The 16,132-nt window shown below is 34.9% G+C and overlaps 3 protein-coding genes across 3 annotated transcripts; 2 read left to right on the forward strand and 1 right to left on the reverse strand.

Annotated features, from left to right (window-relative positions):
• Window positions 1-266: 266 nt before the first annotated feature.
• Window positions 267-2,297, forward strand: LOC105961730 (uncharacterized). The gene is made up of 4 exons (XM_012985985.2): window positions 267-890; window positions 1,222-1,896; window positions 1,963-2,060; window positions 2,198-2,297. The coding sequence occupies exons 1-4, from the start codon at window positions 267-269 to the stop codon at window positions 2,295-2,297; spliced, it is 1,497 nt and encodes a 498-aa protein (XP_012841439.2).
• Window positions 2,298-5,967: 3,670 nt separating this feature from the next.
• LOC105961714 (uncharacterized) lies at window positions 5,968-9,303 on the forward strand. Its single transcript, XM_088811811.1, has 3 exons — window positions 5,968-6,609; window positions 7,404-8,003; window positions 9,205-9,303. The coding sequence occupies exons 1-3, from the start codon at window positions 5,968-5,970 to the stop codon at window positions 9,301-9,303; spliced, it is 1,341 nt and encodes a 446-aa protein (XP_088667937.1).
• Window positions 9,304-9,580: 277 nt separating this feature from the next.
• On the reverse strand, window positions 9,581-10,875 carry LOC105961733 (mitogen-activated protein kinase kinase kinase 18). The gene has a single exon (XM_012985987.2). The coding sequence runs from the start codon at window positions 10,704-10,706 to the stop codon at window positions 9,702-9,704; it is 1,005 nt and encodes a 334-aa protein (XP_012841441.2). The 5' UTR covers window positions 10,707-10,875; the 3' UTR covers window positions 9,581-9,701.
• Between the last annotated feature and the right edge of the window lie 5,257 nt (window positions 10,876-16,132).

Raw genomic sequence — 16,132 nt, forward strand, 5'->3', positions numbered from 1 at the left:
AAGCTAACTTAAAGAAATACAGTTTCTATCTTTTGAATTTTGCCAAATTCAAACTAGAGAAGGGTCAAAATCACGTTCTAAGTCAAAACGATATTAGTAGAATTGAAACGACATTTAACATTTCAGTTCTCAAAATTGGGATTGGAATTGAATTGAATTTCCGGTAGGTTTCTGAAAATTTCCGAATTGGAATTGAATTCATTTGCGTCTATTTGGCAGATAGCGTTGTCCCAGTCTGAAATTTCTTCACCTCTGCAGTCAAGACAATGTCGGTTACAAAAGACGTGAGCTTCTCTTTAAAAGTTGTGATAAATAAACAGAAAACCAAAGTTCTATTCGCAGAAGCTGAAAGCGATTTTGTCGATATCCTGATTAGCTTCTTGACATTGCCGTTGGGAACGATCGTGAAAATCCTGAAGAAGCACTATAAAGATGAAGAGGCGCCTGTCAAAATCGGAAGCTTAACAAGTTTATACAATGGCATAGCAAATCTCGACAGTGACAATTTCTGGACCGATGGTTTACACGATGTGCTGCTCAATCCGACAAGTTCATTCGGAGACGAATGTCTTCAACTAAAACTCGATATTAGTGACAGTCAGCCCACAAAGTACTTCACTTGTAATCCACACCACTGTCGACCAATCCCATGCTTAAGCGTATACTATGATACCGTAATATGCGGCTGTTGTCAAATAATGAAAAGAGAAGTAGGTCAAAACATGTCCGAGACTATTGGTGTTTTTACCATTAATACAATGTCTTTCATAATATCCGATGATCTTCGGGTACTTCCTAATATGATGGGTTTCGTGCAAACTCTTAAAGATCTCGACGTTACAGACACCAATGGCACAGAGCTTAGGAATGTTACTTTTGGATTCAATGAGGTAAGTGTCTCGAGAGTCCGTTTCAATATTATTTCTTGAATATTCACTACAAAAAAAAATCTTGACAACACCTATTTTTCACATAGTTAGGCAAAAAGTGTTGTCACTATGCTTGTCATTAACGGGGTGTCGCTAATGCTATAGTGACAATAAATAAGTATTAAGTGACAACAAAAAGAGCTATTAGTGACAATAAAAAAGATGTTGTCACTTAATGTGTGCATTAAGTGACAACTTTTGCATTTGTCACAATTGGGGTGTCGCTAATGCAACTTTTTCTTGTAGTGATTACTATCTCAATTGAATGATAAATGTTCCTTGTATGCATTAGATAATGGATTTGCTCAAGGCCTCATTAATGTCGCGTACTCCGCTGACTGATATCATACTCAACAAAAGCCAGATGTACGGCGACTCTGCCAGAACGAAATATGAACCAGGAGTTCCACTTGATCGGATTGACAAAAGAGCAACTCCCAACTCCAAGAAGATGAATTTAAAAGTGATTTTACAAAAATCGAGCAATAAGTTATTGTTTGCTCAAGCTGAGGATGATTTCGTTGATTTCCTTTCATGTTTTCTCGCCATCCCACTAGGAGGAGTTGAGCATCTTTTGGGAAGTAACACTTGTTTTAAGAGTATAGACAATTTGCACAAGAGTGTTGCAGATATTATCAGTGACAAGTATCTAGCGAGTGCGGGTACAAAAAATAGGCTAATGAATCCCAAGCTATTTCACGGTTATATTTCCGAAAACTTTATTCTTCCCTTGAATAACCCAACTCTTATTCCCACCTATGAGTGTGCAAGGGGTACTATAAAGTTTGCTTCTATCAATTTTGTGAAAGGGCAGGGGAAATATGTGAGGGGACCAAGAATGTACAAGATAACCGATGATTTGACTGTCACACCTTTCTGTATGGCCTCGGCTATTTCCACTCTTGAATACCTCAACATCCCTTTGTCAGACATCAAGGAAATGGAGTTTCAGATTGGGCTGGAAGAGGTAATATAACTTTGAAGTTTAATTCGTTTGACATGTGTTTGAGAGTACTAATTATTTATTTTGTAGGCTTTAAGCATATTGAAGGCATCCCTTACATCGACTTCTGCTTTGTCCGATGCTATGAAGATCAAGCCCATGTTAATGAAACAACCCAAACAAGAGCCGTACTGTTAGTCGCGATCGCTGTTCGATCTTGCTACAACTTCTTCATCCAGCAATCTTGTGTCAGTGTGATTCATTCCATCATAAAGTTGTACGTACTTTTTATATTTGAAAACTCTGTTTATATGTACTTCAGCAGATCTGAATATCAGCTGACAATCTCCATTCTTAATGTACTCATGGAAACTTTACCCTCGTTATTCTTGCCTTATAACAGTTTAGGGACAATAGACAATTAGGGACAATAGACAATTAGGGACATAACATTGTAGAATACAATGTTAGAAGAACCGGACCGGACCGGCCGGTCGGACCGGTCCGACCGCGACCCGCTACGAAAGCGGTCCGGTCTGACGCCGAAAACCGGGATATTCAAGAACCCGGGTTAAATGTCAAAAACCCGGTTCGACCGGCAAAACCCGGCGAACCCGGAAACCGGTCAGTGACCCGGGTTCTTATCTAAAACACTTCGCCGGTGATTGTTAGTGGCCGGATCTGCATGAAATTCGCCGGAGGTGGCCGGATCTGGGTGGAGTAGGCCGTGGGTGGCCGGAAATCTGGCGGTGGGTGGCGGAATTCGACGAGTTTGGGTCGTGGGTGGAATAGATTGTGTTGTTGGATATGGAGTGATAAGAGTGATAAAAGAGGAGAAGAAAATGGAGAAAAAAAAAAGAATAAAAAAAACTGGAAAAAAATGGGGAGAGAGACGGGAGAGAGGTAGGTGATAAGAGGAGAGAAGATGGAGAGATGAGAGATAGAAAAGTAAAAAAATATATAATAAAAATTGGGTGTGAGAAATAATAAAGGGAATAGTTTATATATTTAAAAATTAATAATAAATAAAAGAGTGTGTAAAATAAAAAAATATATATATAGAAAATATATATTTAAAATATTAAAATTGATAAAATAATTAAAAAATAAAAAATCCGGGTCGAACCCGGTTGAACCGGTCCAACCGTGACCCGAATGCCTATCCGGTTTTGTGGCCGGTCCGATTCTGATAACATTGGTAGAATAAGATATGGTAATTAACCAAAACAAGCATGAGGAGTATATTACTACTATCGATGTTCTTATAAATAAGAAGCATGCCTAGTCGCCTCTTTAGATGAACGAAATTACAAATATGACTGCATGCTGGCTGATTAATCAATGCCTTAAGGCCCCGTTTGGTTGGCAAGATAAGATTAGCCAAGATAAGATTAAATAATTTAATGAAACCCAATTATTTTGTTGAAGCTTGAAACGTCCAACAAAAAAAACTCATAAGAAAGCAAGATAAGCCATGATTATATAATTTTGACGGGTCGACTCGGCAATTTATTGAGGATACCAAACATCAATTTAAGTCTAACTATTTAGTTAATCATAGCTTATCTTGGCAACCAAACGGGGCCTTAATGTTCATTCCCGTTTTATCTTACATTGTTTCATCAACAAGGAATTGATGTTCACACAATTGGTTGGAGCAGAGGTTGACGCAAGAGATACTTTCAGTATCTTTAGAGTCTACAAGCAACATGGAAAAAAAAGAAAAATTATGGACAAATTGCACTTTGCCCCCTAGAAAGTTAAAAAAAAATTGCAACTTCCTTCTAGAAATTAAAAAAAGAGATATCCGCTTGTAAAATATATTTTTGTTGCACTTTGCCCCATAATCAAACTTCCAGCATATTTTATTGAAATTGAAAAAATTCCGTCCACTCAAAGGGGAGTGCCGTCATTTCAAGGTATATATGTAATTTTTTCATACCCTACCCAAGCTCCCATTCGTATAACCTACAAATTACACATTAGGATTGAAAAGTGAGGATTCTTCCCTCCCAAATTACAAATTTCGAATTGAAACCACACATTACTTGTGTCCTATTTTGTGTTCCTTCTCTCGTGATTTTTGAACCCCCCCGGGATAGCTTTCTAATTAAAGAAACAATGAACAATTTTCAGACTAAAATCCCTAATTTTGTGTTCTGAAATTGTTTGGTGAAATGCTAGTGAAGTGTTTGATGGTTGTTGTGCAAAAGATACTTATATTAGGGCTTGGATTTGGTGGGAATGGTGAAATGACGGATGGAGTTTTGTCAATTCGGACAAAAAATACGCCGGAAGTTTGACTTTGGGCAACGTTCAACATAAATATAATTTGCGAGGGGACGTCTCTTTTTTTAATTTATAGGGGAGAAAATGCAATTTTGTTTTTTTAGGGGGCAAAGCAATTTACCCATAATTAATTTCAATGCATTAACATATAGAATAAAATGCACTTCACCCCCTAGAAATTTTCCATTTTCGCACTTCTCCACCTAAAATTAAAAAAAGAACCAACACCCCTCCAAAATATTATTTCCGTTGCACTTTTTGCCCCAAAAGCCAATTTTCGATGGGTTTTTCGCCGGAATTGACATTTTTTAGTCTTCTTGAAGAGTATATTCATGATTTCATCATTACCACCCAAATCCCTATTATCCTTCTCGATTCTAATGGTCCACAAGCACAACAAAATTTTTGAAGCAAACATTAGGGATTTTTGTCCTACAAATTGGGGTAAACAGCATAAAATCCCTGTGTTAAGGAAAACCTGCGCCAAATCCTCCTGTGTTTTTTTTTTCTTGCGTAAAACCCCCTTTTATTCTATTTTACTTTTGCAAACGCTACTTTAATTTGAAAGTTTGACTTGCGTTTCATCATATGCCCTTCTAAACTTGGCTTTGGATCTTTTAATTTGTCGAATCGCCTTTCTTGTTTGTAGAGTATCTCAACTTTGAACTACGAGACAAAATTAATTAATAGAATAAAGTCATGATAAACTCATTTTGTTAGATTTTGATTTCCTCGGAATAAATTTTTGTATCAGAATCTGCATCGGTTTTCTTCGGAATTGGTAAAATCTAATTCGGGGAAATGGATTGTATCAAAAAAATTAAGGGTAAATTACACACACCCCCCTGAGGTAAGCTTAAATAATTGTAAGGTCCCTGTGGTATCGATAATTACACTTAGCCCCCTGAAACATAGTCAGAAACTCTAATGGGATAATGAATTGGATACGTTATTCCGATAGGGTTCTAACGGACTATTGGTTTCAGAAAGTGGTGAAGACAACAAAGAGCTATGGCGTGACATGGCTCCCTGAACATTCCCGAACATTTCTTAAATCACCCATACCTCTTTGTTGTCTCCACCACTTTCTGAAACCAATAGTCCGTTAGAATCCTATCGGAATAACGTATCCAATTCATTATCCCATTAGAGTTTCTGACTACGTTTCAGGGGGCTGAGTGTAATTATCGATACCACATGGACCTTACAGTTATTTAAGCTTACCTCAGGGGGGGTGTGTGTAATTTACCCAAAAATTAAAATAAAAAAAGCACAAAATACACTTCACCCCTGTAAATTTCTCATATTCGCACTTTTCCCCCTAAAAATTTAAAAAATAGATAATCCCTTTTGAAATATTATTCTTGTTGCACTTTGCTCTAAAAAACAATTTTTGTTGGGCATCATGCAACAAAAATTCTATTTTAAATGGGCAACGTGCAAAAAATATAATATTTTTTAGCGAGCAACGTGCAATAAAAATAACATTTAAAGAGGAAACATGGATAAAAATTACTCAGTTATGATGAATAATCCATCGGAATTTCGCTATCGGGACAATGTGCAACAAGAATAACATTTTGAAGGGAACATTCCCTCTGATAAAATATTGAGGGGTTAAAGTGAAAATTATAGAAATTTATAGGGGGCGATGCGCAATGTGCCCTTAAAATAATGTATTCTTTATGGGAAACCGGCGGTCGACCTTCTCCTTCGACCCCTGGATTTTATTGAATTCTGCCCTATTAAACAATCATTTTATCTTCTTCTGATTTCTTCAATTTTTTCAGCCAAGAACCAAAAACAATGTCCGGTACAAATGAAGTTGAATTCACCTTCAAAGTAATGATAAACAAACAAAAAACCAAAGTACTCTTCGCAGAAATCGACAGCAGTTTCGCCGATGTTTTACTTAGCTTTCTTACATTGCCATTGGGAACAATTATAAAAGTTCTGAAGAAGCACTACGGAGATGATCAAGAGACACGTGTCAATATAGGAAGCATAACAACTTTGTACAACGGCTTAGCGAATCTTGACATTGATCATTTCGAAACCGAGGCAGCTAAGGAGATGCTACTCGATCCAGTCAGCGCATTCGATGCGGAACGTCGTAAACTGAAACTCGATATTAGCGACACAAACCCTACCAAGTACTATCCTTGTCAAGACTGGTTTTGTAGATTTTTTAGATGGTCAAATGTACGCATGCACTCCGATAATACCGGTAGATGCGGCCGCTGTGGGAAGACGATGACGAAAGAAGTTCGTACTCGAGGAGATGGTGACAGTGGAGTTTTTACGATTAATACGGTTTCTTTCTTAATCTCCGATGATTTGGTTATGGTGCCTAATGTGGGAGTACCCACGGTGCGAAATCTCCGGGATCTTGGCATTACGAATATTGATGGTGGTGAGCTAATCAATGTGGCTTTTGGATTCAATGAGGTTAGTTTTTAGTGAAGGGTTTATTGCAAACAGTACCCTTGTGTTGTATCGAATTACTAAAAAACTATATGCGCGTGTTATTTTATTAGCAAAATCTTCCTACGATTTAATTTTTTGGGCCACATCACCCCTTAAAATTTTCTAGTTTTCGCACTTTACTCCCTCAAAATTTTAAGAAGTGAATGTCCTCCTTCAAAATTATTCTTGTTCACATAGGCCCGATAGCAAAATTTTGATGGATTATTCATCAGCATTTGAGTATTTTTGTTGCACATTACCCCTTTATATGTTATATTTGTTATATTTGTTGCACATTACCCCTTAAAAACATTAGCTTTTTTTTTTCCCTTTAAAATGTTATTTTTGTTGCACAATGCCACCAAAAATTGGCTTTTGGGGCAACATGCAACCAAAATAATATTTTGAAGGGGGTTATCCGGTTTTTGAATCTTAAGGGGGGAATGTGCGAAAATGGGAAATTTGTAGAGGGGTGAAGTGCATTTTGTCCTAATTGTATTAGCAATTAGTAACTTGTTTATTGGCAAAAACTTCCTATGATTTTTTTTTAGCAATTAGTAACCTGTTTACGTGGTGTTGTGCCAAAAAAAAATTGAATCATAGGGGTGGTTTTGTCACTAAAATAATATGAGGTAGTTTGTTAGCAATGTGATATAACAAAGGGGTAGTAACTGCAATAAACCCGTTTAGTGTATGTCTTCAATTTTCTTAAGGATCTTTACTTTGTTGAATGCTATAATGTATATTTGATTTTTAATATCCCTTGTTTGCCTTAGGTTATGGATTTGTTGAAGGGTTCGTTACTCTCGCGGACTCCACTAACCGACATTATACTCGATAAAAGAGAAGGTAACTCAACCAAACCAAACTTCGAATCGGAAATATTATTGAGTCATGAGAATGAGAAAGAGGCAGATTTTAGCTCTAAGAATTTGCTTCTGAAATTGATTGGTCAAAGATCTACAAATAAGTTGATGTTTGCACAAGGAGATGAGGCTTTTATTGATTTTCTTTTTCGTTTGCTGACAATTCCTCTTGGAGGAGTCGAGCGTCTTTTGGGCGGTAACACTTGTCTGCGGAGTATAGATAATTTGTATCGGAGCGTAACTAATCTAATTGACAACAAGTATCTAGCTACTCCCGATATTAAGACGGTGTGGTTGACCTATTCCGAATTTGGAAATCAACCCGTTACAATTTACGCGCAAGGGGATCGAAATTATGTTAATTTTGTTAAAGGACCAAAAATGTGTATGGTGAGCGATGATTTAACCGTGACGCCTTCGAGTATGAGCTCAAGCCTTTCTATTCTGAACGAAATGAATGTAAAGGTATCTGATGTTGAGACAGTCGAGATGCAAATTGGATTACATGAGGTAGTATGATTATATTTTAACTTTCGTTCGTCGATGTTTATTTCATTTATTATGTTGACTTGAGGAGAGTTCATTTGTTTTGTAGGGTTTGAGCATATTGAAGGCCTCTCTTACATCGGCCTCCGCTCTAACTGATGCCCTGAAAATCAATCACATGATAAAGAAACAACCTAAGCAAGAACACTAATAAGGTTGTTCGTGAATTTGTTATGTTGGTCGTCTTACTTGTACTGTAATGTTGGCATGTTTCGTGTTTTTTCTAACCGTAATCCTTTTATGATCATTTCATCGGTAGTATGCATATTGTAATGTATTTGTTTGCTATGTTGTTAAGGTCTCGTTTGGTTGTGGAGATTAGACATGATTGATTAAATAATTCGACTTTATTTGTTGTTTGGTAAACTCAATAATTTCCCCGCTTAATCTTGCGCTTTAGGGAGATTATTTATTGGACCAGCCATGGTCCAATAATAATACAATTAGGTTTTCATTAGATTGTTTTAATATTATCTTGACTGATCTTATCCTACAAACCAAACAAGGCCTAAGTATATTGAAAATACATTGTGCAATACTCTGCGAAACAATGTTAATTGAGTATTTCTCAAAAGGTGTTTTCAGATATATTGCGGAATATAATTCATATCAATGGATTCAAGTTGAGAAAAATCATGCCAATATTAATGTAGGCGCTCACAATGTTTGTTGGATATGATCGGATTTGGATCGGTTCACTTATCGTTTGATACAAAATCGATTAGTTTCGAAATGGACCCAGACTTCGGGATCGAATTTGGATCCGATTCAATATGGATCTGTTATCATTCTCCATCAAACAAATGAAATGGAACATCGACCAACGTATTCACTTCATCATCGCAAAAATAAAGAATCGCAATCATTAAACTCTAGGAAAAAGATGATAGTGCTTTCAATCCGAGAAAGATTTCGCCGATTTCATCGTCAGTTTGATGACCATCCCTCTAGCAGGAGTTGAATATCTTCTAGAAAACAAAACTTCACTTAGGAACATCGACAATTTGTACATAAAGCATAACCGAACTGATAGACGACATGTGTATGACAAGTCCATGTATAAGAAAAAGGCTGATCAAACCATCGATTTTGGATCATTCTTGCAAGTATTTTGCTTATTATTTTACATGTTGATATAACGAGACTCGTTTTTTTGTTGATGTAGGCTTTAAGTATACTTAATGCATCTCTTGCATCGGCTTATGCTTTATCTGATGGCCTCACTAATACCATATTAAATAAACAACCGAAGCAAGAATCGTGATTCTGGTTCCAAAGGTTCAATCATGCATTTGTTCACATCAGTACTCTGTTTTAGTAAACAATTTCATATTTTCTAAGCAGCTTTGTAAACCTTTATAAATTAATATAGTCGGAACTAGTGAGATTCTATTAATTTAGCGAATGATAAAATTATCGAGTTAATGATTTAACACGTTTTCGCCGAGTCGAGACCGAGAGAAACTATTATTTAATTGAGATTATTAATTTATTGAGGTTCTATTGTATGTTATGAAAAAAATAATTTGAAAGAAAAACTATTGAGATCCAAAAAAATTATAAAAATTGAGATTGGTCTAATACAAATTCCTCTGTACATACATCTCCTCAAATTGAGATTCTTACCAAGTAAAAGATTATAATTAATCTCTACTGTTAATACTAATATATATTTACATTTTCACTGTCTCTAACTGTTATCCAACTCTCTCTCCATTCCCAATTCGCCCTCCCGGAAGAATTCGTCGCTAATTCTTTAATCCTCTGCATCGGAGAATCCGATAAATCTTCGTAATTCACCTCACATGGAGTTTCGGAAAGTACTTCTTCCTCAATCAAACTCCAAATCCCGTGATCAAGAATGCTCGTCGGCGAACACGTGTCGTCTTCGATCTTCTCTAAATGTTCGAATCGAAATTCGTCTAGAAATGGATGCCGTAAAAGCTCTTTCGCAGTCCATCTCTGTTTCGGATCAACTCTTAAACACTTGCTCAAAAAATCCTTCGCCTCATCGGAGAGGAATGCCGGAAAGTCCGGCGACTCGCCGGAGAATGCAATCCGGCGAAGCGTGGTGGCGGCGTTAGGCCACGGTGATTTTCCGGTGGACATCTCGATAACTGTGCAGCCTAGCGCCCAAATATCCGCCGGAAAACCCTGCTCCTCCCCTCTCGCAGCTTCCGGCGACATATACATCGGAGTGCCGCCGATCGCCGCCTCGTCGGCAAACTTAGCGCAGCCGAAGTCGGTAATTTTGACTTCGTTTAATTCGTTCAACAGTACGTTGCTCCCTTTAATATCGCAGTGCACTATCCCCTTGGAATGCAAGTACTCTAACCCCTTAAGGATTCCACACGTGTAGTAACCGATAGACGGCTCGTCCAGCTGGCGGCGGAGAATTCGATCGGCGATTGTGCCTTTTGGCGCGAACTCCATCATCAGATTGAAGATTGGCTTGTTGTTCTCTACGCTAATGTTGCAGCCTTTGTAACAAATTATATGAGGATTATTAAGAGTGGATAGGATTTTGTGCTCTTTCTGCAGTGGCTCCGATTGCGACAGCTCAGCGGATTTCACGGCGAATATTTCGCCGGAGATTTGTGAAGTAGCCACCGACACGGCGGCGGTGGCTCCGTGCCCTATGGTATGGCCTCTGGTCCAGTACTCCATTTTTTTTTTTCTTTTTTTTTTATTTTTGCTCTGAGTTCAAGAATGGAATATTTTTTTTTCTTTTTTGTTTAGTACATGTTTGGTTGTACAATGTATCTATTTATATATATATGGAAATATGTGTGTGTGAAAACAATGATGAGAATATAGAAGGTGGCATAATTAAAAAAGGTTTGGATGTAGTCCGAATTAGTTGGGAATTGGTGAGTTGGAAGAAGGTTGCTTTACGTGGCGTTATATGTATGGCTATTAGTTAGTTGGGCACAAATGGAAGTAGGCGGAGGCCGGGTTATTACTTGGCCAAACGGGTCTTCGCCACGTGGCAGCTTTAGGAACGAGGATGAAGAGTCGAGAATTATGATTTACATTGATAGTAGTACTCTACTTGTATTCAATAAAGCTTTTTTATACACAAGGAAAGATGTATCACGCTTTCGATGAAGTTTTATCGGCATGGGTTTATAGTTACCAAACGTCTCTAAACGTGATATATTAAAAATTAAAATCCTTGATAATTGAACTTCGATTTTAAGCTATTTTCTAAATTATTATAAGAGTAAATTACAACCACCCATGAGGTATGGTCAATTTACGAAAAAAATCCCTCTTGTTTGGATAATTACATTTACTCTCATAAACTATGATTTTTTCTTACACTTCCACCATTATGGTGTAAAATTCAACATAATCATCTATATTTCGTGGAATGTACTCTAGTTTGTACTCATTTTGTGTAAAAATACAGTTTTTGATGCACCACAATTAGATATATACAAGACAAAAAACACATATTATGATCATCTTGCTTCGAAATGTGGAGTTCGAATGTGATAAAGCGGGTATCAAAGTGATAATATTCCATATAATCTCGAAGATTCCACTAAATTTAACACCGCAAGGGTGGACGTGTAAGATGATTTATAGTTGATGGGTGGTTGTAATTACCCAAACAAAAATGGGGTTTTCGTAATTTGACCATACTCAGGGGTGGTTGTAATTTACCCATTATTATAATGAATTCTAAATAACTTTTGTATGTAGTCATTTACAAACGGGAATTTCTATGCTACACCGGATTAAGACAAGTTATATGCTACATTGAGTACACCAGGTATTTGTTAATCACAGATGAAGTTAAATAATCACCCACTAAATAAACATACACATGAATATGGTGTGCGATTATACGTGGATTTAGGGTTAACAATAACTCAGTGTTAATATATAACCGGGTGTAGCATAGAATTTCATGAGATTAACATCGGGTGTCCGTTGACCATAGTACTATATTATTGAGTGGTTACGTTATTTAATTAACCCTATTTCCGGTTGACAGCCACTCGATGCTCAGTGTAGCATATAGCTCCCCATTTTACAACTATATCCGTGAATCCTCCCATTCAAATTTAAATTGTTATATAAAATTCAACCAAACTCCCAATAAAAATTGATTTGTTATGGTTTTAATTACCGAAAAATAAGTGAAATGTATTGTATCGAAAAAAGATTGAGCATATGTAGTTTGCAAGTTATTGCAGAAGCGGAATTTATTCAGTGCATTTTAAGTAATTATAAGTTTTCTTGGCAATAATTTTATTTTTACCAACAAATATAATTAGGTTAGGTGGATAGATTGGGAGAATGGATAATCCAAAAATATGATAAAGTTTGATGCGTTGTATTGTAATGGAGTGGGGCAATGACTTTGAAGATTAAATTTGTGAGTTGGCTAACTCTTGTTAAAGTGGGTTGACCCAACCAACAAAATGTTTTTATTTCTTTTCTTTTTCATTTTCTATATTTATAAATATGCCTTTATTTGGTTGACACGTTGAATTTTAGGATGACTTTTGTGGGTTAATATCTTTGTTTCCAATTAGAAAGTCAACTAAAAGTACCATAAGAAGAAAGAGAAAAACCTGCAGCAAGTCAAAACTATAAGGGAACTAATTTGATGCACATTTTCTTTTCATCACGTGTTTAAATAAAAATGTTTATAATGTTTTGTCTAGATTGAGGAATTAACAACTCATCTTCTTTTTTAATTTGGCATATTTAAATTTGCAGCCTACTAATTTTAGATACTTGGTTGAATTTATTGTATGCTATACTGGACAAAATTCAATAAGTAGTTAGGTTGACTGGATAAATCTACACTCTTGTATAATAGTTTGCAAACTATACGAGAGATGTAAATTATACTAGACTAACCATGTGTGACAAGCTCGACTCAGTAACCATTGACAAGAGGAATACATATGATATATTTGTTTTTATTTAAAAGTATTGTGTTCGGTTGTTAAATTTTTAATATGTTTTTTTTTAAATCTCAAGTTATAAACCATTGCACCAATAAAAACCCTCCATATTTTACTTTTATCATTAGAAAATAAATTTGGACCAAGATTTCATGTGATCATTGATTTATGAAGTCTAATTTGCTCTTTAATGATCACCTTCTAGATGAAACACATAATCGTATTTATTGAATCTTAAGATATAAACCATCTCAACAATAAACTGTCTGTTCTTAGTGGTCCCCTAACTTGGAAAACAAGAATTAAAACATTTTTCCAATTAGATTTTTTTTTGTTGAGAAAAATGAAAAATAAAAGAAAAATAATAATAAAATAAAGTGTGTAATGATTCAAAGATCCAATTAATAGTATATTAAGTGATGAGCTACTTGTCATAACCATAAAAATGACATGTGTCACACCCTGAAACCATAATCACTATTCATCCAACTAAGAGTAGGAAGGATTGAAAGTAAGAAAGTGACAATTTTTATTTATTTATTTTAATAAGATATGTCCAATGTCAATTTAGTTATATGCCATACTTCAAAATGAAGTCTAACATCATAATAAAACCTCTAGAAAATATTCAACATTACCAAGAAATTATAGCCCAACTAAAATTGGCAACATGATATAGTGTATTTATAAGAAGACAAATATAGAAGAGTACTCCCTCCGTTCCATATTATATGTCTTTTTAGAGAGTTTTTCTTGTCCCAAATTATTTGTCATTTTAGATTTTCAATGCATCATTAATTGCACTATTTTCAATTTTACCCTTTATAACTCCTAACTAGTTAGTTGTAAAACAATTAATGTCACGGATATATTAGTATTTTCCTATGTTTTTACTATAATCTATACACATTTATTGATTTTCTTAATATGTGTGAAACAACCCAAAACGTCATTTAAATTGGGACGGAGGGAGTATATTTGACATTGAATAACAAGACGAACGAATGTGTTGTAGATGCTTCATCAGGTGAAGTATGCTGCTTAGTTTTTTATATACAGTCAAACACACGTAAATATCTTTAAAAAAAAACACGTAAGTATAAATGTGTGTAAAATATATATAGATTTATTTATATACATGTATAATAAAATTTAATTCGATAAAATTTATCGAATGTAATATAAAATAAATTGTCAAAGGATCATGAATGAAAACAAGCCACAAAAGGGCTCATAGAAGTTGTAACTAATTTCACCAATTTAATTGACCAATGAATATTAATTTTGTAGAAACACTAAACAACAATAGGTCGGATTTGGTTGGAAATTAAGGCTATGTTTGATTAGATTAAGTATTGAATGCTGAATGCTGAAAATATATCTGAACAGCTAAGAGCACAGTCTGAATCTAAATGCAGAATAGTTAAGTTTGTTTGATAATTATATATCTGAATGATACACTATTACTAAATTAACCCTATACATAGATTTATTTACTACGTGAACTATTAGTAATATCAAACTATTTTTTTATGTAATAGAAAAATCATATCAAAATCCAAAAAATATGGATTTGAAAAAAAAGAGAGAAATTTTTTCCTCCATTATTGAATAATTTAATGAAAATTAATATTTATCTCATCCCATCATCTCATTGACTCGATTCGTACATATCTCTGAACAAGAATACAAATTGCTACGCTACTACTGCAAAAATATGTACAAACCAATGTAAACAACCAACATCGCCGCCTCAAGTTCTGTGAATCTATGTCCTTGACGTGCTGCTAAAAACATCGTCATATTCTCAAATCTTGCAGCCCCTCAGTCAGATTTTCAATTCCCGACCATCTCCAACGGAATCCCCAAATTGATTCGTCTGTGTCGATAATAAACGAAAATCAATTACTTAAACATGAGATTTTTGTTCCAATTGCATAAGCCCTATTTGGTGATCAAGGTTAATTAATAGATATGAAGGTTGATTTCAATAGGGGAGGTGGCTGTGGTGGTCAAGAAATTAATTGGTTAAATGAGTTTCAATTGACGAAGAGGACGAACAAAGCAGAGAAATTTGGTCACCAAACCCAAATATCAATTCAGAGATCCGCTGAGCGAATAAGCAAGAAATTTCTAACTGAACCGGTAAGAGGCAATGGGTTTCATTCAGATATCCACACCAAACATACTTAATGAGTAATCTCTTACCGATTCAGAAATTAGTGTCCATTAAGAGCTCATTAAGAGCAATCAAACAAGCTCTAAATAAGTAAAGGGCCACTAGCTAATGTTTTTATTTTGGCAGTTAGTCAATCTGCTGCCGTTTGACCTATTTTGGTTGGTTGAATCTGTATAAAAACACATCTATTAATTCAACTGTCTATTAACAGCATTTTAATATTAAAATTAATATTAAATGTAGTCGATTTGAATATAGTTTTATTCTATTTTGATTTTTTTAATTAAAGATCTGCAGAAATTATACTTTACCAAAGCAGTTAAATGAATCAAATTTAGTGTATCATTGAAACATATTTAAATCATAGTTTATGTTACGCGTGGGGAATTATTATTACTCATGAGTAATATATATTGTCCCGCAACAGATAAATTAGTGGTTTGCATTAAGTGACAAATTAGCGGTTCTAATTCTCTTGTCAATGATCGCTAAATCGAGCTTGTCACACATGATTAACCTAGTTTAATTTTCGTCTTTTGTATATTTTATAAGCTATTATACGAGAGTACAATAGATTTACGATTTACTCAGTGCACCTATATAGTTTAAGAAACGGCAAGTTTAATTAAATAACCAAAATGATCATTTTTTAACAATATAATATGAACATTTATTTTGAAATCAAATAATCTATTAGGGATCACAATCGTGGGGTCTCAAGCGGATCTAAATCCAATCATACACTCCAATAATTTAAAGGACTAACATGAAAATCGAAATAATTTTTGAATTTTGCCAATTTTAATTCGAACTCGTTTATAGCTTTTGGAATTTTTTATTTCTAAAATTTTAACTTTTAACTATCCAAAAAATTCAGGTTGGAGTTGACCTAAAATATCCAATAAATTCAAATTTATAGTCAATTTTAATTTATAATTAAAAGTCCAAAAAACAAACCAAAATGGTATTCAATTAAAATATACCTAAAT

The sequence above is a fragment of the Erythranthe guttata genome, chromosome 13, assembly GCF_056151865.1.
Source record: "Erythranthe guttata isolate IM_541 chromosome 13, IM_541, whole genome shotgun sequence".
Classification (NCBI taxonomy): Eukaryota; Viridiplantae; Streptophyta; class Magnoliopsida; order Lamiales; family Phrymaceae; genus Erythranthe; species Erythranthe guttata.

What these genes read in the sequence shown, in the direction of transcription:
- LOC105961733 (XM_012985987.2), bottom strand. Translation starts at nt 10,706, where the DNA reads ATGGAGTACTGGACCAGAGGCCATACCATAGGGCACGGAGCCACCGCC.
- LOC105961730 (XM_012985985.2), top strand. Translation starts at nt 267, where the DNA reads ATGTCGGTTACAAAAGACGTGAGCTTCTCTTTAAAAGTTGTGATAAAT. An exon ending in TTACTTTTGGATTCAATGAG is followed by an intron (nt 891 to 1,221) that starts GTAAGTGTCTCG and finishes TGTATGCATTAG; the next exon opens with ATAATGGATTTGCTCAAGGC. An exon ending in TTCAGATTGGGCTGGAAGAG is followed by an intron (nt 1,897 to 1,962) that starts GTAATATAACTT and finishes TTTATTTTGTAG; the next exon opens with GCTTTAAGCATATTGAAGGC.
- LOC105961714 (XM_088811811.1), top strand. Translation starts at nt 5,968, where the DNA reads ATGTCCGGTACAAATGAAGTTGAATTCACCTTCAAAGTAATGATAAAC. An exon ending in TGGCTTTTGGATTCAATGAG is followed by an intron (nt 6,610 to 7,403) that starts GTTAGTTTTTAG and finishes TGTTTGCCTTAG; the next exon opens with GTTATGGATTTGTTGAAGGG. An exon ending in TGCAAATTGGATTACATGAG is followed by an intron (nt 8,004 to 9,204) that starts GTAGTATGATTA and finishes TTGTTGATGTAG; the next exon opens with GCTTTAAGTATACTTAATGC.